The sequence below is a fragment of the Cygnus olor genome, chromosome 3 (genome assembly GCF_009769625.2).
Source record: "Cygnus olor isolate bCygOlo1 chromosome 3, bCygOlo1.pri.v2, whole genome shotgun sequence".
NCBI classification, from domain to species: Eukaryota; Metazoa; Chordata; class Aves; order Anseriformes; family Anatidae; genus Cygnus; species Cygnus olor.
In genome coordinates, this window is record NC_049171.1 from 64,573,565 (window position 1) to 64,595,752 (window position 22,188).

The 22,188-nt window shown below is 40.4% G+C and overlaps 2 protein-coding genes across 3 annotated transcripts; both read left to right on the top strand.

The window, feature by feature from the left end:
- Window positions 1-1,097: 1,097 nt before the first annotated feature.
- Window positions 1,098-10,523, top strand: LTV1 (LTV1 ribosome biogenesis factor). Its single transcript, XM_040551985.1, has 11 exons — window positions 1,098-1,353; window positions 1,504-1,635; window positions 2,418-2,606; window positions 3,588-3,675; window positions 4,647-4,767; window positions 5,535-5,784; window positions 6,514-6,641; window positions 7,610-7,749; window positions 8,016-8,068; window positions 8,849-9,049; window positions 9,646-10,523. The coding sequence occupies exons 1-11, from the start codon at window positions 1,351-1,353 to the stop codon at window positions 9,757-9,759; spliced, it is 1,419 nt and encodes a 472-aa protein (XP_040407919.1). The 5' UTR covers window positions 1,098-1,350; the 3' UTR covers window positions 9,760-10,523.
- Window positions 10,524-10,674: 151 nt separating this feature from the next.
- ZC2HC1B (zinc finger C2HC-type containing 1B) lies at window positions 10,675-22,015 on the top strand. Of its 2 annotated transcripts, none has more exons than XM_040551986.1 (8): window positions 10,675-11,449; window positions 12,790-12,854; window positions 14,916-15,035; window positions 15,831-15,969; window positions 17,967-18,091; window positions 18,823-18,928; window positions 19,615-19,693; window positions 21,801-22,015. In XM_040551986.1, exons 1-8 carry the CDS (start codon window positions 11,413-11,415, stop codon window positions 21,823-21,825), a joined length of 696 nt encoding a protein of 231 aa, XP_040407920.1. In that variant the 5' UTR covers window positions 10,675-11,412; the 3' UTR covers window positions 21,826-22,015. The 2 variants fall into 2 exon arrangements, with proteins under 2 accessions (XP_040407920.1, XP_040407921.1); XM_040551987.1 differs by lacking the exon at window positions 10,675-11,449 and adding an exon at window positions 12,453-12,483.
- Window positions 22,016-22,188: the final 173 nt, after the last annotated feature.

A 22,188-nucleotide genomic window follows, 5' to 3' on the forward strand; every position in this document is an offset into this window, starting at 1 on the left:
CCTCTGCCGTGAGGTGCTTTTTGATGTGTTGAGCCTGCAAGGTGCCTGAGCAGAGGTGCCTGGCAGCGTGCAGGGGGATATATGGCCTTGTAGGGCTTTGGTGAAAACAGACACGTAGGTGGAGTCGCCATCTGAGAGACACCCTCACGCAAATTTCACGTACAAACGGTATTAAATTTGGGGTTTTGATAAATCCGAAGCCCATTGGAACGAGGTGACTCAGCCTTAGGGATCAGCAAAGGAGCCCGTATGCTGTTTGTTACTCCTAATCTCTCAGTTTTAAAACTAATTTCCAGATATATCACTGTTCACATACACTATCAGCCTCTCGTGATAAGGGGGCCTATTGTTTTGAACGCAGCACGCAGCACAGTGCCTTCCCTCACGCGCTTGTGGGAGGCGCGTGCGGGCAGGAGACACAGCGTGGGGTTACGAGGTAGGGCAGAAAACCCTGAGGCCTAAAATACCAGAGAGGTAACTTTAACTCGTGCTTGTGGCACACATGGTGAGCAACAGAGCTGAGAGTGAAAGCTGCCGTGCCCCTGGGCCAGGTTCGGGGCACACCACGGTTCCTGAGGGGCCTTGGGGATGGCTGCCAGCACCCCGCTGCCCCCCACGGGCTGGGGAAGCTGAGCCGGGAGGGGAGGGGCAGGGCTTTTTGTTCACTTTTTATTTTTTATTTGTTTATTTTTTTGCCTTAGCACAGCAGAGCTCGGCCGTCCCCAAGCGGGCGCCCCCCCCCCACGGGAAATAACCCCCCCCCCCCCCCGTGCACACCAAGCCCCCCCAGCCCCGCCGGGGCACGGGGCTCCGCCCCGCCCCGCCCTGCTCCGCACCGCTCCGAATAGGTGCGACGGGGGGCGGGGCCCGATCGATACGCCACGCCCCTCGGTGGATCGCCACGCCCCCTCTGTGGATCGCCACGCCCCTGTGGCGGGTAGCCACGCCCCCTCGATAGCCCGCTCCGGCCCCTTCCTCCGCCACCGCCCTCCCGCGACTGCGCTTGCGCCTGGCCCGTTGGCCCGCCCCACCGCCATCCGCCATTGCGGCCCGCCCGCGGGCGGAACCACTCCCCGCTAACTGGGGGGGGGGAGCTGGGGAGGGTGTGTCTGTGGAGGTTGGCCACGTGCCCTTTATGCGTTTAAGGAGCTCACTCTCAATTTAAATATCAATTTTGTTCCGAGAAAGCTTGTCGTTGTTGTTACTTGAGGGAAAATCACACCTTTTCCCTAGTGGCACCGTATCTGGTCCCCCCCTTTCGGCCGGTGGTTGGTGCCAAACCGGAGGCCGCCGCTCGGCCGTGCTGAGGCCGGGTCCGCGTGAGCGTGAGGGGGCCGGGGCCGGGCCGCCATGGTGAGCGCCGGGCGGGGGGGGGGGCGCGTGCCGCCCCCCAACGGCCCCCCAACGGCCCGGCCGGGGGGAGCCTCGGGCCCGCGGCAGCGCTGAGGGGGCCGTGCTTATCTTTCATGTTTTAGCGGTGATTAACCAAATGTCCTCCTGCAGCCTCACAAGAAGAAGAAGCCCTTCATAGAGAAGAAGAAAGCTGTAACGTTTCACCTAGTGCACAGGAGTCAGAGGGACCCGCTCGCTGCTGATGATACCGCGCCACAGAGAGTTCTGCTGCCTGCCCAGAAAGTAAACGTTTGCTTTTAACGTTGGGGTTCGTTCAGATAAGAAGTGCTGCAGGAGGGAAAAGTGCTACACAATCGTACAATTCAAACCCGTAGCCTGAAAGGAGATATTGTTTAGTCCAGCTCATTAAAAAGAAGGACATGTTGCAGGGATTGGATAGTTGTGAGTTACTGTCTGATGGGTTAAGGAGGACTAACTGACAGTGCTTTATTTCTGTTTTAAAATATATTCGTATCTACAAAGATTGACCAGCCCAGCCTGGAAAAAACAGGCTTTGTTAGTTTTGCTGCTTATGGAAGAAGTTCTTTAAGTTCCTGCTCAGACAGCATCTAAGTGCTGAAGCAGATGGTTACAGCATTCTCATTTACAGTGCATTAGGATAATGAGCAGAGAGGTGACTAAGAACTGCTGTGGAGTCAGCATAATTGGATCCAAGTTCACTTGGATCCAATTCAGAGAACTCTAGTTCTTACTCCTAATGCATTTTTTTCGTGTAAGTGAACATAACCAGTGCTCTTTTAATCAGGGTTTTCCTTTTCAATGTACCTTCACCCATACCTTAAGCCTAATTTTATTCCTGCCTCTTTTGATATTTTTTTTTTCTGCAAGCTGTTTTCAGCACGGAGGAATTAGGCTGGTTGTTGTGGTCTTTTGTTTGTTTGTTTGTTTTTGATTGGTTGGTTCGGGCAGTTCAGGCATTGTCAATGAATGCATTGCTTTCCTTTTTGCTAATAAGTTTTACGTGGAATTAAATAACTAATTGCATTTTTTCTTCCAATTCCAAGGGTCATGATGAGCAGAGGAGAGAAGAGCAGCGGAAGTATGGAGTCTTCTTCGATGATGACTATGACTATTTGCAGCATCTGAAAGAAGCCTCTGGTCCCTCGGAGCTTGTCCCTTCTGTGCGTGGACAGCAAAGCAGAATTATCATCACAAGTGAGGGTCACATAGAGGATGAAATTCAACGAATTGCAGTAAGTTGTACTTTGCTACTAATCATCTTATTTTTGTACTGTTTAGAGTAGCAGCCTGTAGACAAATTAGTCATATTCAACAGGTGTTATAGTGGCTGTGGTCTATATATGAAGGATGCTCTTGATCCACAGTCAGACTTTCCTACAAGTAAAAATAAAAGTTGACAAGCCAAGGTCTGTTGATGGTCTGTTGCTACCATGGTGTTAAAATATCTTATGTACTCGTGATAAGCTTTTCTTGATGGAGTATTGACCTCTTACAGACGTATTTGGTTGAACAAATTGTGTTGCTCTGGGGTTGGCATTTGTTCTGAAGAATCTTAAAGCTTTTGAATGCTCTGGGAGTTAGGAATATGGGGTACTGCTAATATAACCTGTTTTTTTTTTTTTTAAGTGGAGTGTATCTAAACCCAGAGAGGATATGAATGAAGTTTTCTATTGCTGGCATAACTGGGTAGCGTTGGAATGGGAAATGTCCTTTTAAGCAATAAAGTACGCAGTTGCCAGTCAGTCGCTTTTAATTGAGGGAGTTTGGTCTAACAAAATACTGTAATTTTAGTCCAAACTGATGTTCTTAGTCAGAAGTACCTTTCAGGTCCACTTTGGTGACACTGCATTAGATTTTAAAGTTACTTTAAAGGTGCACATTAGCAAGCCTTTCAATAAAGTGGTAATTTCAAATGTATGTTAATGTTCTCCTAAAGAAAATTAAAAACTTCGTTGTGCCTTCTATTCCTCAAAAAGCTTCAGGGATACATCTCAGTACCTAGAGAATATTGATATGGGAACGAATACTGCCAACACTTTACCTAGCTTTCAGTGCATAACTTTGAAAATTTGACACCAATAAAGTAGTGCTTGTCGTAATATTTAAGTAGCGCTCACAGAGTTTCTTTTGGTCACATGATTATCTGCGTGTTGTTGAGCTCAGCTGAGAGCAAGTGTATTGTGGTATGGATTCTGTTTGTTTTTTGTTTTAAGGCTCCATCTATTAAGTTGCCTTCCTCAGTATTTGCCACAGAATTTGAAGAGGATGTGGGCTTACTAAATAAAGCTGCTCCTGTTTCAGGTATCGTTAAGTCTTTTACCTTTCTATAGCATGAGTTGCCATCTAGGTACTACTTGGTGATTATGGCTTTGATTACAGTGTTACTAGTCTTGTTTTAGAACTGACTGATGAGTAGACATAAAGAATAATCTATAGGAGATCTATGTTTCCCTTTGAGACCTATTTCTCTGAGGCAATGCTAATTAGCTTCTCAGCATTGCTTAGAGGAGAAAAAAGCCATGAGTTATTACTATCATGTAGCAGATATGAACAGGGAAATGTCTTATAGTTCTAACAATGCTCTGTACATAATGCTGTTGATTTATTGCTCAATCTGTTTGAATGCATGTGCAGAACTGGATTTTTACTCAAAATTCCCCTTTTTAAATTCTGAAAGGTGTTTCCTTTGCTTCATTATTATAATTTCAGTGTTACAGGCTTAAAGTGTGCTTTTTATGAACGTATGTTTGTACTGAACGTTCACTTTTGAGCTATCTTATTTCTTTGTCATTAATTGTGATTGTTCTCTCTGTCTTTACAGCAGGGTGCTAGAGACATTTCTGTTAATTGCAGTAGAGAAACGCTTTCTGACCTTTTGTAAAGTAAGGGATTTCAGAGGGTAGGAGCCAACTAGGGTTGGCAGTTCCACACTGCCAGTTATATACTGGTCATACGGTACTCTTAATTTGGATATTTTTTCTCCTATAAGTCTCCTATTAAAATAGGAGATTCCTATTAAAATAAATTTCTCCTATTAAAAATACATTTTTGGAAGGTTAAGACATTTCTGAATGAGGAGAATTGACAAGAGGGTGGTGATTTGCCTAGCAATTTGAATAAAATCTACAAATGTTTTGTTATTTTGACTCTTAAGTTTAATCTTTTCCTAGTGCAAATTAACAATCTATTTGGATTGCTGTTCATACAGGAAGGTAGCTTCATGATATCACAGCAACTTATATACTGACATCTTTTTCTTTTTAACTTTCTAGGACCACGGCTGGATTTTGACCCTGATATTGTTGCAGCTCTTGACGATGATTTTGACTTTGACAATCCAGAAAATATTCTGGAAGATGATTTTGTTCTACAAGCAAATGAACTAAAGAAAAGGTGCAGCTTCGTAAAACTGTTTGTGTCACAAGTGAATAGGAACGATACTATTTGGTATTTCTTGTGGTTGTGTTGTAGGAAGCAAGAGTGGTTTCAGATTTCAAATTGAATACATATAAGTCAAAGGAATAATGTATTTCCATGCACTGTGTGGGTAGTAGCTTAAAAAATCAAAATTTCACATGGTAGCCAAGATAAGAGACCTTGAGACCTTGAGCTCACACACTGTAAGTAGTTGTTTACATATGTGATGTATATCATAGGTTTCCTGAACTGTATATAAAAACAATACTATCTGTCACATTTAAAGTACTTCTGTTAGTCTTGATCAATATTAGTACTGGTATTTCCAGGACCTTTAGAAGTGTTTCAAGTGATACTCCACTGCATATTGTTTCTATTTTGGTATCTTTAACATTTTATGAGCAGTGATAAATTTTACTAGTTCTATTATTTTTTTCCACTTTGACGTACTTAGTAGAACATAAACATAACCTTACTCTCAGTGTACAGATGTGTGATCTAACAGTTATCAGAAACATTTTTATTTTTCAGGCAAAAGTAGTATTATGCTGACTGTGGCAACACTTTCATTGCTAGTTTTTTTTTTTTTTTCTTTTACTGGCTTGAGAATAATCAGTTTTTAAACCGTTGCCTCTCAAAACTTAAATCTGTTGTTGACAAATTGTATCAGATAACTTAACATTGGGCAGAGTTGTGGAAAGGTCCGTGTATTATTCTAAAGCTGTTTCATACTTCTCCTTTAGGGGATCAGATGCTGAGGATGACGATGAATGGGAAGATGTGGAGGATGACAGTGATGAAAAGGATAGTTGTTGTAATGATGAAGATTATGATTCAGAAGGTCCTTTATCAGATGATGGGGTTAATGGACAGGGAAAAGAATTTCTTTTTATGCAAGAAGAAACCAGGAGTCGTTTCACAGAATATTCTATGACATCTTCAGTAATGAGAAGGAATGAGCAGTTAACCCTGTTGGATGACAGATTTGAGAAGGTAAAGCAGCTCAGGAATGTAACTGTTAAACATAAGGGTGTTAAACGTTTCTTTGGTTCGTCCCATACGGTGGTGTCCTGTACGCCTGTGCAAATTCTTCCTGCCTTTGGTAGGTGGGGCCTCAAAACAGCCGTTACCTGCAGATGCTCCGCATTTAATATTGTGTGCGCTAAGTGGCTTGTGTTAAATAGGTTGCAGTGTTAACTGAGTATTAAAAGATCTAACATTGATATAGTTAAATTATTCTGGTGACTATAATCGGCGTTCACAGTTGTAGTTACACTTCTCTCTGAGAGGCTCCATTCCACACAGTAAATTATAAGTTTCTGGTGCAGATTCACTTCTTTCACCCATTCTCCCCACTGTGCCAAGTATACATTCAAGAAATGATGTCAGAGCAGGGGAAATAGGGTGTAACTTTTCTTTCTGAGCAGTGACAGGCTTTTTAATGTACCAGTTGATAATGAATCAAAATAAGAACCATTTTGCAGAAGCTGACTGTTATCTTTCAAAAATATACATTATCTTGCAGTAACTTTGTTACTCCCATGATGAAAGAATATCATCAGTAAGAAGGAAATCCTACCACAGATGTGTTTTGTAATTGTTCAGCAAGAGAGAGGGGAGAGGAAAAAGGGACAAATACAAAGAAACGTTTAACTCTTTAAGTTACCAACAAGTTGAATGATGAGTGTGGTCTAATTAAAGATATCCACTTCTTTATTTTAGTTTTTTGAACAGTTTGATGAAGATGAAATTGGAGCCTTGGATAATGTGGAATTAGAAGGCTATATTAACACGGACAACACTCGGTTGCAGGAAGTCTTGAATGATTACTACAAAGAGAAAGCAAAGAAGTACGTAATCGCAGAAGTACTGCTCTGCATACATAGTTATGTAATAGGAGCTTTGTGCTGAAAATTTGGGTATGATATTTCCTGTGCAGGGACTTGAAGGTTGCATCCCACAATAAAACATTTTCATTTGAGTAGTATCCCTTTTTTTTGTCGCTGAATATCAGTCTGAAGTTAGTAGATGATGAAATTAAGTGGAGACATTTTGTTGGTTTATATGACATTATGCTCCTTTTGTATAATTTTATTACGTCTAGTATAAGTAATGTCTAAAGGCACTCTTCCCTTTTTAGTGTAACTTAAAAACAAACTTTAAGTTATAAGGAGAAACTTAACAGACTCTGTAGCTAAGTATATCCTTTCACTGCTGGTATGCAATTGATTCCGCTGTGTACCTAGTTACATGATTATAAACTCAAAGGTGACTGTTACTCGTGCAGCTGGAGCATAGCCAAGCAGCCCCATGCCGATGTACTGAATTTCCACAGTATATGCACTTTCTCTTAAAAACAAGCGATATTATCTCAGAGCTAAATGTCTAAATGTTCACATATCAGCCTTGCGCTCCCTGATTGAGAGTGAAAGGTAATGTGTCCCTTGTAGTGAAGTACGACTGGTCACTAGTGGAGTACATAATTACCTCTAGCACTGCAGTGCTTGCAAGCTATAAAGTATATCCTCTGCCCTCCCTCCAGTCACAAATATTCTGTGCCAGATGCTTTTGATACGCAGGAGTAATTACTTTGTCATCTGTCTCTTGCCTCATGTTTTAGTTTGTATTGGAGATGCTTATTTTTGTTGCAAGTTGTATTAGGAATAGCTCGCTTTTGGCTTGGGGTTTTACTAAGGGAAGACTGGTTTTACATAATTACGCATTTTCAAGAAAAGGTGAACCTTTTTTCTTCCCAATGTCAAATTAATTTGGTCATTTTTTTTCTTTTGCCTCTGTTTTTCTCTGGAATTCTTCAAAGTTGTGTGAAATTGGATTCTCTTGAACCCTGTGAAGATTTAGACTCTCCTCCAAATGAAGAAAGTGAGGAAGAAAAAGAAGAAATAGTAACTCTAGTTATTGAAGAACCAAAAGAAAAGTGGGATTGTGAATCCATTTTGAGTAAGTATTTTGGAGTTCTCTTATTTGTTCCTAGGATTTCAAAGTAAATGATAAGTGATTTGGGAATTTTTCTAACAATTTTTGGAGGTAAAATAGTATATGCTTCTGGAGCACAGCAGCAAGAATTCTTGCTAAATAAAACTATTGCTTTTATGTAGATTACTGAATTCTTGCAACTTCATGCCTTCAAAGACTAACTAGTACTACAGTTCATAATATGTTTGTCTAATTTCTTCATTGCTACTTTTTTTGTGTGTGTGACCTAGGTACATATTCAAACTTATATAATCATCCGAAGCTTATTATGGAGCCATCAAAGGTAAAATCATTAAACTTATTCAAGGTAACAATGTGGCTTGGGAAAACTTGAGACAAAAATGATTGCTTTCTCAGTGGATGTCTCTTTTTAAAAGAAGGCAGAAAAACAGGTTGGGGAGGGTATTGGCCTCTGGTATTACTTCTTCACTGAAGAAGGGTTTGGATATATACAAAAAATCAAAAATATATTAGAGGGAAATCTGACTAAGACCTAGGTGATTATATCACTAGAAGTTCAGAATTTCTTTAATAACTAAGCAGAATCTTAACAAGAAAGTAAGTTGTCACTCTCTGTGATACGACTTTATGTAATTTATTTCTTAAAACCACATATTAGGTTTTTTTCTTGAAAATAGGTTTCTATTTCCATTTTACAATTTGAAACAATGTACTCTAGTTCTCTGGCCTTCCAGAAGCTCCCCATCAGAAGTAGAGCACAGCTGGATGTCCTAGCTGTGTGATTTTTAAAGGAAACCTTTCTCTTGAAACCCAATAAAGAAAATATTAAATGCCTGTTTAAGTCCTTTTTCAGTAATATTTAAGTAAAGGGAGAAAACTTTTTTTGGTTCCCTGGTACAAGTTCTGCTTACAGGTGTGTTTGATTTCTTACTTTGAGATTAATGTGCATCTTTCTGAGGGAAGAATATACAAGGTTCCTCGTACTATGTTTATTACTGTCAAATCTGAATCTAATCTTATTCTGTGCAGATAAGGCAGTGCAGTCTACACTTCCTGGAGAGAAAGCTGGGGGTCATTAATGCATATGCACTCTCTATTTTAGCCCAAACCAATAAAGATTTCCCAGAAGACTGGAATTCCTCTACATGTCTTGCCTCAGAAGGGTCTCACGGCTAAGCAGATTGAGCGTATGCAGATGATTAATGACAGTGACCTGCCAAGAGCATCAACACAGCCTCGTTCCAAAAACGAAAGCAAAGAGGAGCGCAAAGCCAGGAAACAGGCAATAAAAGAGGAGCGAAAGGTATGCCCTATTTTAAATAAACCCTATGAAAACGTGTTATACCTTCAAAATTCTGTCTTACAAACCTTAAACCCCCTTTGTTTTTTTGTCTAGAAATTAATGTGTAAAATTTCCTGGTCAGAAGGGCTAATTATTGCTTTTTTCCAAAAGAAGATCAAACAAAAAAACTAGAGAGAAGGCTAATGTTACAATTCTGCCATCCTAATTTCCTATATGGAAATTTGGGGTCTGTTACTGTGGCCACTATTACGTAGGTAACTTTGGAAGGAGACCTTTTATGTCACTATTATTTAGGGAAGCAAAGAAAACACTAGTAACGTTTCATATCACAGAAAATGAAAAATCTCCAAAAGACACATGGGAAATCGGATTGGCCACATTGATAAACTAGTTTTATCTAGGACCAGAAATTGTCAGCATATTAGAAACTTCAGCAAATTAAAAATGATAATTCTGGAGGTATACAGATTAATCTGACTACCAATAAATAACGCCATAAATAAGATCGTTGGCCAGGTGGCTGCTGTTCTCATGATCTGGAACCATTAATTACAGTGTTTTCTATTTTGTACATTTGTAATTATTCATATGCACAGGAACGCAGAATGGAGAAGAAAGCCAACAAGCTAGCCTTCAAACTGGAGAAAACAAGGCAAGAAAAAGAGTTGCTCAATCTGAAACAAAACATTCAAGGACTGAAGCTCTCTTAACAAAACTGAGGAACTTTCATTGTGGAAACATCTTTAAGTTTGCATCTGTATCAAGAAGGGAACTGCTAACTGATAGAGTTGCCGGTCATGTACAGTGGGGGTTATTCAGATATTACTGTAACAAGAACCAGAAATTTTGTCATTCTTTCTGAATTTCTGAAATGAATTTATTCCTTAAACGATGCATTAGTAATGTCTGCTTTGTCATGAGTGACATGGCAACTGTTGCAAACTTCCATTACACTAGAAATGTATTTAAATTAAAAAACTATATTTTTCTTATAAGCTGTCACCGAACAAAAAGTTTCATATATTTTGAATGTATTCAGCACATCAGCAGAATCCTACAGATTTAATTTGATTAGATTCTTCTATTAAATTATTTGAGTTTGTACAGAATATATCCATTTCTCTTCTCTCCCTTATCCTGATGGTTAAATATAGTGCCTTGATATTGCACAGTTTTGTAAATCAAGTATTTTTCACCCACTCCGTAGTTCTTTCTTAGGTTGGTTATTTATAATTTGAATACTGTAATGAAAGAGGTAAAATAACCTTTTATAAATGTGTCTGAAAAGCTGTTGTGTAGCTAGACACGTTACCTAACTGAGTTGACATTTCTTAGCAAATTAATTTTTTTGCAACGAGCATTGCAATTGCAGTAGTCAACCCTTATTGTTGCTTTTGAAAGCAACTTTGCTGCAAGTAGCCAGTCCAAGTAGTGTGGCAAACAAGGTGTAATAAACAGCAAATGTTTAGAAGAACATGTTGCAGATAGCCATTGTCTTGATTTTCCTGAAATACCATTCTTCAGGTCTTGCATTCAGTGTGGTTTCACTGAAATACAAACTTGTAATCCAACACAATTGTTTGTAAAAAAAAAAAAAAAAAAAAAAAAATCTGAAGGTGGGCGAAGGATGAGTATGATAGACTTGGTATGTTAAATTTCTGTACAATGCATATGAACTACTGTTGACTGTGACTGGTCCATACATGTGAATGGAATGAACAAGATTTTTAGTCAATCCCTCTGAAATCTGAGGTTGGGTGAGCAGTTAACTGTTTTACTGGTAGGAAACACAGAAACCAACACAGTAGAGCGGATCGACTACTACTAAATTCAAAACATCTTAAATATTCTTTTTTCTGAATACTAAGTAGGGACAAGATAACAGAAGGGCTTGGGGGGCCTTTGATGTACAGAAACCATTCAAAGTGCTTGCTTATATTGGGGAAAAAAGCTTTTTGAAAATATTTTAGTTGATAAGGTAATGGGGTTTTAGAGAAGGAATAATCAGGCAACTAAGTCTACAAGTTTCTTCCTCACTGCTCAGAATGCAAGTGTCAGTATTAATATCAAAATTAAGCATTTTATAGAGTTGCTGAAATTCAATCAACCAAATAAGCAGAAATCAGCTGTTAGATAAAAAGTTTTGGGGCTTTCAATTAGCTTATATCTGTGCTAGTTCTCATATGTTTCACAGGCTTTAGTAGGTTCTGCCTATGTCATAATCGTTCATTATGCGCTTGCTGATGCCTGGAACTTGACCTACTATAAACTGCGAGCTTTTGAGTAACGAAGGCTGGCCACCTAGCACTCATGACTTCCAACAGCAGTGCTGAAGAGTGCATTTGAGAAACTATCACATTAAGATGAGTCAGATACCAGCAAAGGAAATAAATGGAACAAGTGAGTAACAGATGCTGTTCAGTGGTTTAAGTGGAGCATAATTTTGTGATTTACTAAAAAGGAAAATCATTTACTAAAGACAGTGCACATGTTCTTTACATGTTCTTTTCATGTTTCCTTACCTCATCTGCTACTGAACACGTCTAAGGTCACTGGTCCTTTGGAGCAGGCTGTCCTTTTTCCCGGCTTCTCATTGCTGATACGGTGATATTGTGCTTGTACCTAAGTTTGTTTGAAAAATTAAGTTGTATCAGTCAAAATTTGAGGGGATGAGAGCAGGATAAAAGAAATGGGAGAGGTACAGGAAGACACTTGGAGAGCGTAGTCTGGACTAAGCACAGACGCAGAAAGATATTTCTTGGGAACAAAAGTGGGGTGAAATTTAAACAGGTAATACAGTCAAAAAAGTTATAGAATTGCTTTTGTTCACCTGCACTTCTAATCAGTGAAATATTCTAGTAACTACTCTGAGCCTTGGAGTATGGTAACATGAATGAAAAGGTAACAAAAGCACTCACACATCTGCTCCTGCTCAACAGTACAAAGATTTCTTTTGTTGCAGCAAGAGCAGGTAAGGAACACTTAAATGTAGAAGTCTTTCCCTCTAGATTACAAGTCCTGTGAAAAGGGCTCTTTGTTATGTTCAAGTTTTTCTAAAAGCTGTTTTTGTTTGATACAGGAAACATCCCTGCAGTGAAATGAGAATATGTAAATAGCAGTGGAGTCATAAAGGCGTAGAACTACTTTGCATACAACTTAGGTTGTGGTTTGTGTTTGTTTTTCCAAAAATTACTGATTTAAAAGCAGGGGAAAGAATGAATCGAGAAAGAAAGATCATCTTGGAACGCTGTTAAGTGCCTCGTGGAAACATTCTGTCTTCAGAATGAAGGTGGTGTCACACTTGGTGTGCTGCCTGGTAGCTTCTGGAATGGTAAAGGTGCTGCTGTTAATGACTTCCTAAAAGAAAAAAAGAAACCTGAGTGCAAATGACCTGCTCTTGGTTTTCCTCCCAGGGTTCATGCATCAGCAACTTAGTAAGTGCTCTTCAATCATCCCTTCTCCCAGTCGTGATGCCACTGGGGAAGGACATGCCTGAGCAGTCATATGGAGAACAAAAACCTGTCACTCGTAGTAAGGGAAAGCTTGTGTTTTGTGGGAGCAAGATAATAAAGTGGTCCTGCAAAAAGGAGCCCTGGCACATGACTGCAGACGTCCCTTTCTGACAGAGAAACAATTGGTTTCAGTGCGTTAAGGCTCAGCCTGCACGTCGATTGTATTGTCGATATTACTGCAGTCCTGTACTGTGTAACTGAGACTTTGCTGGTTTGAATTTTATACAGCTGCCGGAAGCCAAGATTTGGTTCCTTGTAGAATCTGTGGAAGACATTTTGCACAAGATGTTCTGGTAAAACAATCCTTTTCTTTTAAATGGGAGCATCAGTGCAGTTAGCTGAAGGGGGTGGTGAGCGCTGGGGAAGAAGGAGGTGGCTGATTAGTGGAGAAATGGGTTGAACACATGTTTAAAAGAGCAAATGATCCAGTAGCTGCTTTCATTAGTAAAACTGATTAGAGAATAGGTGAATGCTCATAAAAATATCGTGACTTAATCTGCAATCTTGCGCTATCTTAATTTACCTGCTCTTCCAAAAACTGCTGCTTGCTGCGTGTCATGTTTAAAATACCGCATTATCTCTTGGTAAGACATAAATTGCTAACCTGAAGCTTCCTTTGTGCTCCAGGTTTCCAGACAGAATTTGTTATTTCAGGCTTCCTGGGAAAAATAGACTAATAAACCATCTGATAAGTAGTCCCTTTGACAACATAATGTAGGCACCAGGCTCTGTTCCAAAGCCTGCTGAAGTGAATGAAAAGATTCCTACTGACCTCACTGATCCCTGGATTACAGGCTAAATGGGTGGCTTCACAATTTGCCTAAAACAACCCAACTGCAGGATTTTTCTGAAAGGGCTGGCTCTGCACACACCCCTCCCCCTCTCAGATCAGCCCCATGATATAACTAAAAAACAAATTAGCAAAAAAAAAAAAAAGACTGGGAAAAAAGCAAAACTGAGTAACTATGAGCGTCAAGACAAAGTTGGAACCCATAGTTCCACATCTGGTGTCTTAGATCAGATGCACGAAGCACATGATGGCCTAATCTGGCAAATTTCTTTGAATAGACAGCTTCTCTGTGGTTTTGGGGGTGGGGGAAGGGGGCAAGTTTCTTGTCAGTATGAGTAGCCTGAGGTACAAGCCCTGCAATGCCTCTGATGATACAGGAGTGGTGTGCTCATCTGTGAGCAAGACACAGGTATCTGCTACCCTGTTTGCCCAGCAGAGTCCTCCTCCTCTCGGTTTTGTTGTCAAACACTTTTAGAAATAGATGGTAAGGACTTGAAGCACAAGAGTGGAGAGGTTCAAAGGGAAATGAGTTACTAGAAAGGTATGATATACTAAAAAGAGGTAATTCTTGGCCCAGGTGAACTGGAACTGAAATGCCTTGCTCAGGCAGAGGCTTAACTCAGATGTGATAGAGAAGAAAGAGCATGGTAGGTGAGGGGACAGCACTGGGAAGGTAGTGAGACGGTCAAGAAGAATAACTGAGAACTGGGAAAAGGAAGTAAGCAAAGGACGATAGGAATGGGGTCTTTAATGTGCTACCTGCAGATGGACTCAGATGGATGTGATCCTCAGCACCAGAGTAAGGATGTAGTTTTTTCCTCCCTTTCACTGTGTTCCTCGCTGAGAGAAAATTGGACGTTCAGTTGCAGAAGAGTGAGATTGATGCTAAAAATCTGTGACACTTCTGAATCATAAAACCTTTGTTGTGAGGCGTGGTTCTTCCACGAATTCAGCACTGGTTATATATCTACTTAAAACTTCTGTACACTTCCAGTTACAGATGGTATTCTGAATTGTCAGGTTACTGCATGCTGTTAAGCAGCAGCTCCCTTTCAGCTTGCGGCTGTCCCTGTTTTAGTGGTGTTGATGGGAAGAACAGTGCTGTTGTTTGCCAGAGGATCCCTGAGTCTGGAATACTTATCTAAACTCAAAGAACTAATAATGTAAATATCAGCCCTTTGAACAGGAGCACTCTGTTCTCCCTCTTAGCCATGAAAGAAAGAAAACTGAGTGTGGCAGGGCCAGGGAGAGAGTCCAAGGAGACAGTTCCTGTTCATGGGCCTATTCTGTTATTCTCTGCAAATATTTATTTGTGCTCTACTCCAGCATGTCCCTGAGCAGAACAAACTGGAAATGGGTTCAATTTCTTTTCTTTTTTTTTTTTTTAACTGCAGCTGTACTTGAGCATTTTTTTTAAGTTTTGGTGAACTCTTTCAGGAGTAAAACTGAACCTGGTAAAAGTACTGCTTCAGCTCCCTGAATACAAGTAATTTTAAAGCCTAAGCAGCACCGTTAACAAAGCATGACTTCAGCTCACAAACAGTTATTTTTCTTTGCATCCCAGCTGAGACATGAGCCAATATGCAAGAAAGTCTTCAACAAGAAGCGCAAGCCCTTCAATTCTTTTAAACAGAGACTGCAGGGAACAGAAATCGGTACTGTGAAGAAGCAGCCCCCACAAAAGGTATAGTTAAAACTGAAGAGCGTGTGTTATCTCCATATGAAGCCTTTCATTCAGCGAAGCTATTGTTTCCTCCCGGGACAAAGCCTGGATGTTGTGGATGAGTCTCACATATGTGCTTGACTCAGTGCCAAATTCTTTCCTCCCCCTCTCTGTGCTGCTAGTGTTTGAAAACATTTCTTAGTTCAGAAGCCAAAGTAGTAGGTATTGTGACTACTCTGGGAATGTAAGTGTCTTTGCTTTTCTAGGAAATGAACATTTATGTATTTTAAAGACTACACAAATCTCTGACATCTTCCTCTTCAAGGTTTTCTTCATGTAATGGTGATGATGAGGGGAATACACATGTACATATATGTGTATATTTTTACCCAGAGATGCTAATTGATTGCTGATTTGGTGTCCATGCAGGCTGACATGGTAAAATATCCTTTAAAGACAGTTGTGGAAAGAAATAGAAGTGCACACAAGTTTAAAGCAAGAAGAAGAATCTGAAAAGTGGGCAAGAAGGGAAGGCACTCGTCACAGTATCTTTTCTATTCCCTTTTAAGCACCCTTTGGTTTGCTATGACCAGAATTTTTTTGCTGGAAGACATTATTCTTTTATCCATCTTCTGGTGCTGTCAATGGATGGCAAAGGGCTAATTTAGTTTTCCTGTGCCTTTCAAAAAAGCAAGTTTCTTTTGTTTGTAACATTTTTTCCTTTCTCTGGGAAAGGAAGAACCCTTACTGTAAGACACTTCTCTGTCCCTTGCAGGCAGAAAATATTGTTTGTATCTTCCTTTATTTCCTTTACAGAATCAGCAGGTGAAGAAATCTAACTGGAGACAGCAGCATGAGGATTTTATTAACGCTATTCAATCAGCCAAAGAAGTCACAAAAGCTATGCAAGAAGGCCGTCCTCTTCCGCCTCCTCCCCCACCAAGTATCAATCCAGGTTTGTGGTTTAGTTTATCTAATTATTGATCTTGTACTGATTTTTAGAAAAGCAGTGAGCTCTTGTTATTCACAGCTGGGCTTCACTTTTGCACCTCCCTGCAGAAAACAATGTGAACATTTATTCCATCCATACTCTCTATTTTTCATCTGTATTGGCTTAAGTTGAGTAGGAGAGCAATGAAGAGGTGGTGGAGAGGATGAGAAAACTAATTCTACCTTTTAAGCCTATAAAGGTGGCGAGTCTGGGGTCTGATAATTCATCCTGTAGGAATAAAGCTGGGATGCCTGTACTCTAGCACAAACTGTACCGTCGTATAACAAAGGGCGAAACATATCCCCTCACCAATCAAATTGAATGTAGTGTACGCAGGCCTTCCCACTCCCATGAGATAGCTTTTCCACTATCACCTCCCCATCCCGACTATGCAGTGAGGGAAAGCCATTTAAAAAAAAAAAAGTCTGTTTTACTCCTAATAGCAGGTGTGGTCTCTACGCAGAGCTCACTGTATTAGAAATTACAGATCCAGAAATATATATATACAGCCAATATTTCTCATGATAAGTGATATATGAAATGTGGGAGCAATCTTGGAAAGGGTCTCCGTGGGTTCCCTCCTGAGCGATAAAGGCAGAGGGATGGAGGGCTCTCTCGGTTCCCTTACAGAGCAGGAATTCACGACTGATACCAAAACCAGCTGTGAGAACTCCAGTCTTCCTCCTCTTATAGATGACAGCAATGCAGTATAAGCAGCAGGACACATTTTCCTTCCTTGATTGGGGTCATGTTCCTCTTTGAACTTCCACTGTTGAGTACTTTAATTACTCTGTTATTTCTTGTCTGACTCCGAGAGCAAACCGCTCCCTTTCCTTATCCTTCTTTGAGCAAACTGGAGTTGTGCAAGAGCAGGGGGAGTTCTGGAGAAGGGAATCAGAGAGCTGATTTTCAGGAAACACAGAATTCCTGAGGGGCCTAGTGACACCTCAGTGTGTATATCCTATAGCATAGGACTGGAGAGAAAGGACATGGGCTGTGGGGAGAAGAGAGAGAGGTTCCCCCTTCCTTTCTTCCTTCTCCTTCTCCAAACAGAGTTCAAGCCCAGATCTCCCCATTTTCCCATTGTGCTGGTTCCCACTGCCACAACCCCAAAGTCAGACAGCTGCCTTGTCCCTCTCCCGCCCCTCCTCCATTTTCAGAAGCATTTTGCCCACACAGCTGATCTGGAAAAGCGATTTGCAAAGACTTTGTACCTAATAATATTAAGATAAGGACAACTGAGATACTTTTGTGAAAGGTGTTGGGCAGGGAGGAATGGCTTGAGAATGACAAGTGCAATGCAAGGGCTGAAGACAACTGTGTTGAATTAAAAGGACGCTGACCCCGAACCCTGACCATTCATTGAACTGAGTAGGCCTGCACCAGTGTTAAATGTAGCTGAACAGCTTTCTGCAGAATCCAGGCTGTAGCACTGTCAAAAGCAGCTCTAGGAAGCAGCACTGCTGTGTGTTCTTTACAGTACTGCTTCACACCCAGGAACCTGGTTCTTTGGTGTCTGGTAGGCACAACTTGTTGAGCAGTGTTTTGCCAGTGCCCAAAGGAAATGTATTTCTTGAAAACAAATAAAAATCTTAATAACCACCCTTAAAAAATAGTCTTAAAATATTTTTCACTATTCAAGGAATTTCTAAATATCGCTTTTCCTGCAGACTTTTTAATTATGAGATTTTTGAGGGAGGGGGCCTAAGTCAAAGATAATAAAATCTGCTTTCACTAATTCCTAGAGATTTCTTTCTGGAAGCAATTATTGTTTGCTGTATTAATACCATAAGCAAGGCTTTTAGGATCCCAGGTGCTTTTCTTGTAGTTCTAATTTTCTAATTTGGGATACCTGATGGAGCCAGGTTTTGAACTGCATCTTGAGTGCTCCAGTAAAGTAAGGCAATTCCTCTGTTGCAGTATATAAGCTGTGACATAAGTTGTTCCTTTCTTATGATCAGACTACATTCAGTGTCCATACTGCTCAAGAAGATTTAATGAGGCTGCAGCACAAAGGCACATCAAGTTTTGTGAAGAACAAGCTGCTCGCCATGCCTTTGCTGCAAAGACCACCAGACAGGCTGTGGTAAGCAAACACATTCATACTTGCATTGTCCTGGAGACAGATTTGCCAAAATGTATTTTATGGTGAGCAAAGACCTGTATTAATATATAACCTAAGGTTAGAGGAAAGTTGGTAAACTCTTAAGACAAGATAGGGGTAGGTAGGTAGGTAGGCATTACCTGAAACTGGAGTCCTTTTTCTGATATAAAAATTGGTAGAATATGATAGTATGAAAATGTTAGACAACAATTTCAGTAACAATTGCAGGGAAATGGAAATCTGGGCAGCTTTTGCAAGATATAGATATATCTTTTTGTTTATTAGGATTCCCTGCTGTTTGCAGGTTTGCTGTTCCCTGCAAATGTATAGCTGATTTACTTCCTGAACACTAGGCTCAAGGCCAAAGAGCTAGGCCCCTTTGGGGAATCAGAAAAGTGGAGCTTATTGGCAGTGTTTTGAAGTAAGCTCCTATTTTAGTGTAATTAAAAATATGTATGTAGGAATATTTAAGCAATTCCTTAGTGAGGACAGTGATTAAAAAGAAAAAAAAAAAAAGATGTTTGAAAACCTTGTTATCTATTTCAGGCATAAAAACAGCTTCCAAATTGGAGGGGTGCACTTTTTCCTGTTCCTTCCTAGCACTGCTTCATCAATGATTTGGTGCTTTATCAATGATTAAGAGAGCTGTTCTTGGGCTCCATATACTTCTTGCTAGACTTAAGTGTGCACTGTGCATCTTACTTTCTTACTAGGGCAAGCAACCAGTGACTCAGAGAAAAAAACCAACCTTAACAACTGCGGCATTATCACTTCAGAAGAGAGTACAAGAAGCTGCCAATACAGATAAACCTAGTCCAGGTAAGGAGTTCAATCAGCCATATTTATATTTGTCTTTGTCTTGTATTGTATCTTTGTATTTATATTTGTCTTACAACGAAGTCTACCACTTCCAAATGGATGTTGTTGATATCAAATGGCTTTACAAGTCATTATCCTGATCCATTGAACCGATTGTATACATAGAGGGTTTCATGTAGGTTCTAAGAAGGGACTTGGCCTTTTTGGTTAGAGGTTCTCAAACAGAAGTTCCAACATAAACCTAAAATTTGCAGTCTGGATGTCCAGTTCCCTCTGTCCCATAAATGATTCCTAAGTTTTAATTGTTGATGTTAAGATTTATGACATATCTTTATCTTTTAAGTCCACGTAGGTGAAGCACCAAGCTTTGCTTGTTGTTCATTTGATATGACTCTCCCTTGTTAATTCAGTCTTAAAATTTATACCACCACATCCCTAAAATGGTTCCCTTTAAACAGGATTGACAAAATATTCTTGCTATTTAGAAGATGATTTATAAAGTTATTTTAGTAGCTATTTGTTGTGTAATCCATGAATGATAATACATACTGCTTTTTGTATTACGAGTACAAATCAATATCTTTGTATATCCATATCTTTTATTACTGCCTTTCTAGAGTTTATGTTGAATTTATGTATGTTAGAATTTTTTATGTCCAATAATATTTTTACATAATTATTTGCAGAGACCCCTCATGGAACACTACAAAAAAACAGAAAACCTTTGGGTGTATCTCCTGGAAAAGAATCTTCAGGAGAGTTCAGGTAAGCATATATTTTTTTTTTTTCCCAACACAATAACATAGTATTACCTCATTTGCTTTTGTGTATATACAGTATTCTGGTGCACTGTTTACATTATCAACATTTTTTGTCTTAATTAAAGCAGTTGGTTGCACTGAAATTTTTGCAGAGCTCCTCATGTCCCCAGTGTAGGCTGCTGAGAGTTGTTTTGGCATGAAATGTTCTTTGTTTGGAGTAGCTTCATCTCAAGTAGGCAGTGACCATGTTCTGCCTTAACAGCCATCTTGAGGGTGTTTGCTTCTTGACAATGCAGACTTCTCTAGCAGGTCTCGTGCTCTCCTGTTGTGCTCCTGTTGTCCGAGGGAGATGCCAGTATCTGTTTCAGTTATCACCATGTCAGGATGATGGTGTGGAGGTTCTTCCTTCTCCTCACTGTTTCCTTTCCCAGACCATGATGTTTGGTGTTTCTGCTCTTTAGATCATGCAGTCAGAATTGTTTCCATCTTGGTCCAGGCAGAGCCATGCCAGATCAGCCACTAGGCCTCACAGACCCTGCCTAAGATGGCTGTGGTACCATAGTACAAGGAGATGGCTCAGATGATCGGCATCTGGCACCCCCACCAGAGCAGAAACAGAGATCTTGGCAGGGAATGTGGCCAAGAAGGATTCCCTATAGCTGGCAAGATATTTTGAACCTGGGATATGAGCTTATTAGAGTGGGGGATGACCAGAAATGTGCACAAAACATTCTGTTGCAAGAACTCAAGTTTGAAGTCTTTGCAGGGCCCATCTGTGTTGAGTGTCTACATGAACAGTGTAGTAACTCCTATGGTTATTGTGCAGGGGTTCACAGACCACCAACAGAGACTTACTGATACCACCACCATTCTCAAGGTTTAGCCAGTGAACTCTTACACTCTTGGCTAGACAGCCTCGGGGAGAAGGCACTGATGAGAGAAAATGTGAAATATTTTTCTCTTGCTGTCCTTTGGCACTGTGTGCTTTCCCTCTGGTGTTTCTTTCTGCTTTCCACATCTCAGACATCCCCTTTTACCTCCCCGTGCCAGTTACTAGCTAAGTGTTCAGCCCCTTCTTCCTCTCCCTCTTCTGAATGGCTATTAGTGACTGTCCCATCCAAACAGCATCTGTACGGTGTGATGTGCTTGCTAAAAATTGTGTAGGCTGTGGAATGGAATAACGCAGAGAAGGACTTGTCCAGGCTGCTAGCTGCTATGTGCATGGGATATCATGATGGGACCAGCAATGGAAAACATACACCAGAGACGCCATGGTCGTGGACTTGCCCTGATGCACTGTTGGTGTGGGAAGAAAGCATGTCCCCCTTCCTGTTCTCCCAGGCATGTTGTGAAGGAGGGACCTGGTTCTGAGTGTCCCATTTTGTCTGGGACAGAGCTGAGATGCTGCTACTCCAAGCCCTGACATGACACAAGGGAGCTGTGCTGTCAGTCATGGTCACAGCCAGAGACACTGGGGATGAATGTGGGCGGTTTCCCCCCAGCCTGGGAATGAAGAGTCACCTCATGGGCTGCTGGAAATTGCTGTGTTTTCTATAAAACTTGAGCTTTTCCAGGTGCTTTAGAGAGAGCATTGGGCTACTAAGAGCTAAGTTTCAGTGCAAACCAAGAGTGCTTTATAGCTGAGAAAGCAGACGTGAGAAACAATGGCTTTGAGTAGTGCAAATCTCTCTAAGGACTATTCAATCTGAAAGGCAATGACAAAAACAACCAGTTCTTAGACTTGTCTAGTTCTCACGGACTGTATTTAAGCTAACTGAAAAAAAGGTTTCATAAAGTTATTTCACTGACTTAAAAATGTTATGAATTTAACCTTTGTGCAATTATTTGGAGGAGGGAGAAGGCGCAGCAAACATCTGAGAAGGGGCAAGAAGACTGCTAGAGAGAGTAATGTAGGGTAGCCACTAAAAGCTTAAATGCCAAACATTTAAAAAGATTTTAGCAAATACATACATTTGCTTGAAAGATATTAACCATGAATATTTAAAAGTAAACCTTTTTATATACTATTGCTTTGGTTTAATCATCTTATGTAAAATGAAGTTAAACTTTTCTATGCAAGTAACAAGTATATGGCTTGCTGCTGCTTTCAGACTGCAAATGCACAACAGAAGATAGAGTGGCTGCTTGCTGAGGATGTGTTAAGGCTTTCTACTGAAGCATTACAGACCTTAACAACGCAATCCTCCAGCTCCTCTTCCACTTTGAGTGCTAAAGCTCAATACACTGCAAGGCGGCTGTAACAACAAAATGGTTGCCACCTTCAATTAAAAAGAAAGCAAACTGAAGTTCACTGTCCTCCTTTGTTTTTTTCCTAGGCTAAAAAGTTTATTAGGCTATCCTGTGAGATTACCTGTAGCTGATGCCAAAATTTAATTAAATAATCACCTAAAAGGGGATGGATCTTACCAGTATTTCATGCAATAGTTTCAACAAAATGTAGTAAGAGCCAGTGTCATGCATTTTTTTCCCTAAAGCTTT

Bases quoted from the DNA above. Each gene is read 5' to 3' on its own strand.
- LTV1 (XM_040551985.1), top strand. The intron at 2,607-3,587 runs GTAAGTTGTACT...TTTTGTTTTAAG, and splicing joins ATGAAATTCAACGAATTGCA to GCTCCATCTATTAAGTTGCC. The intron at 7,750-8,015 runs GTAAGTATTTTG...TGTGTGACCTAG, and splicing joins GGATTGTGAATCCATTTTGA to GTACATATTCAAACTTATAT.
- ZC2HC1B (XM_040551986.1), top strand. From the start codon at position 11,413: ATGAGTCAGATACCAGCAAAGGAAATAAATGGAACAA. The intron at 12,855-14,915 runs GTAAAACAATCC...TTTGCATCCCAG, and splicing joins ATTTTGCACAAGATGTTCTG to CTGAGACATGAGCCAATATG. The intron at 18,929-19,614 runs GTAAGGAGTTCA...AATTATTTGCAG, and splicing joins TACAGATAAACCTAGTCCAG to AGACCCCTCATGGAACACTA.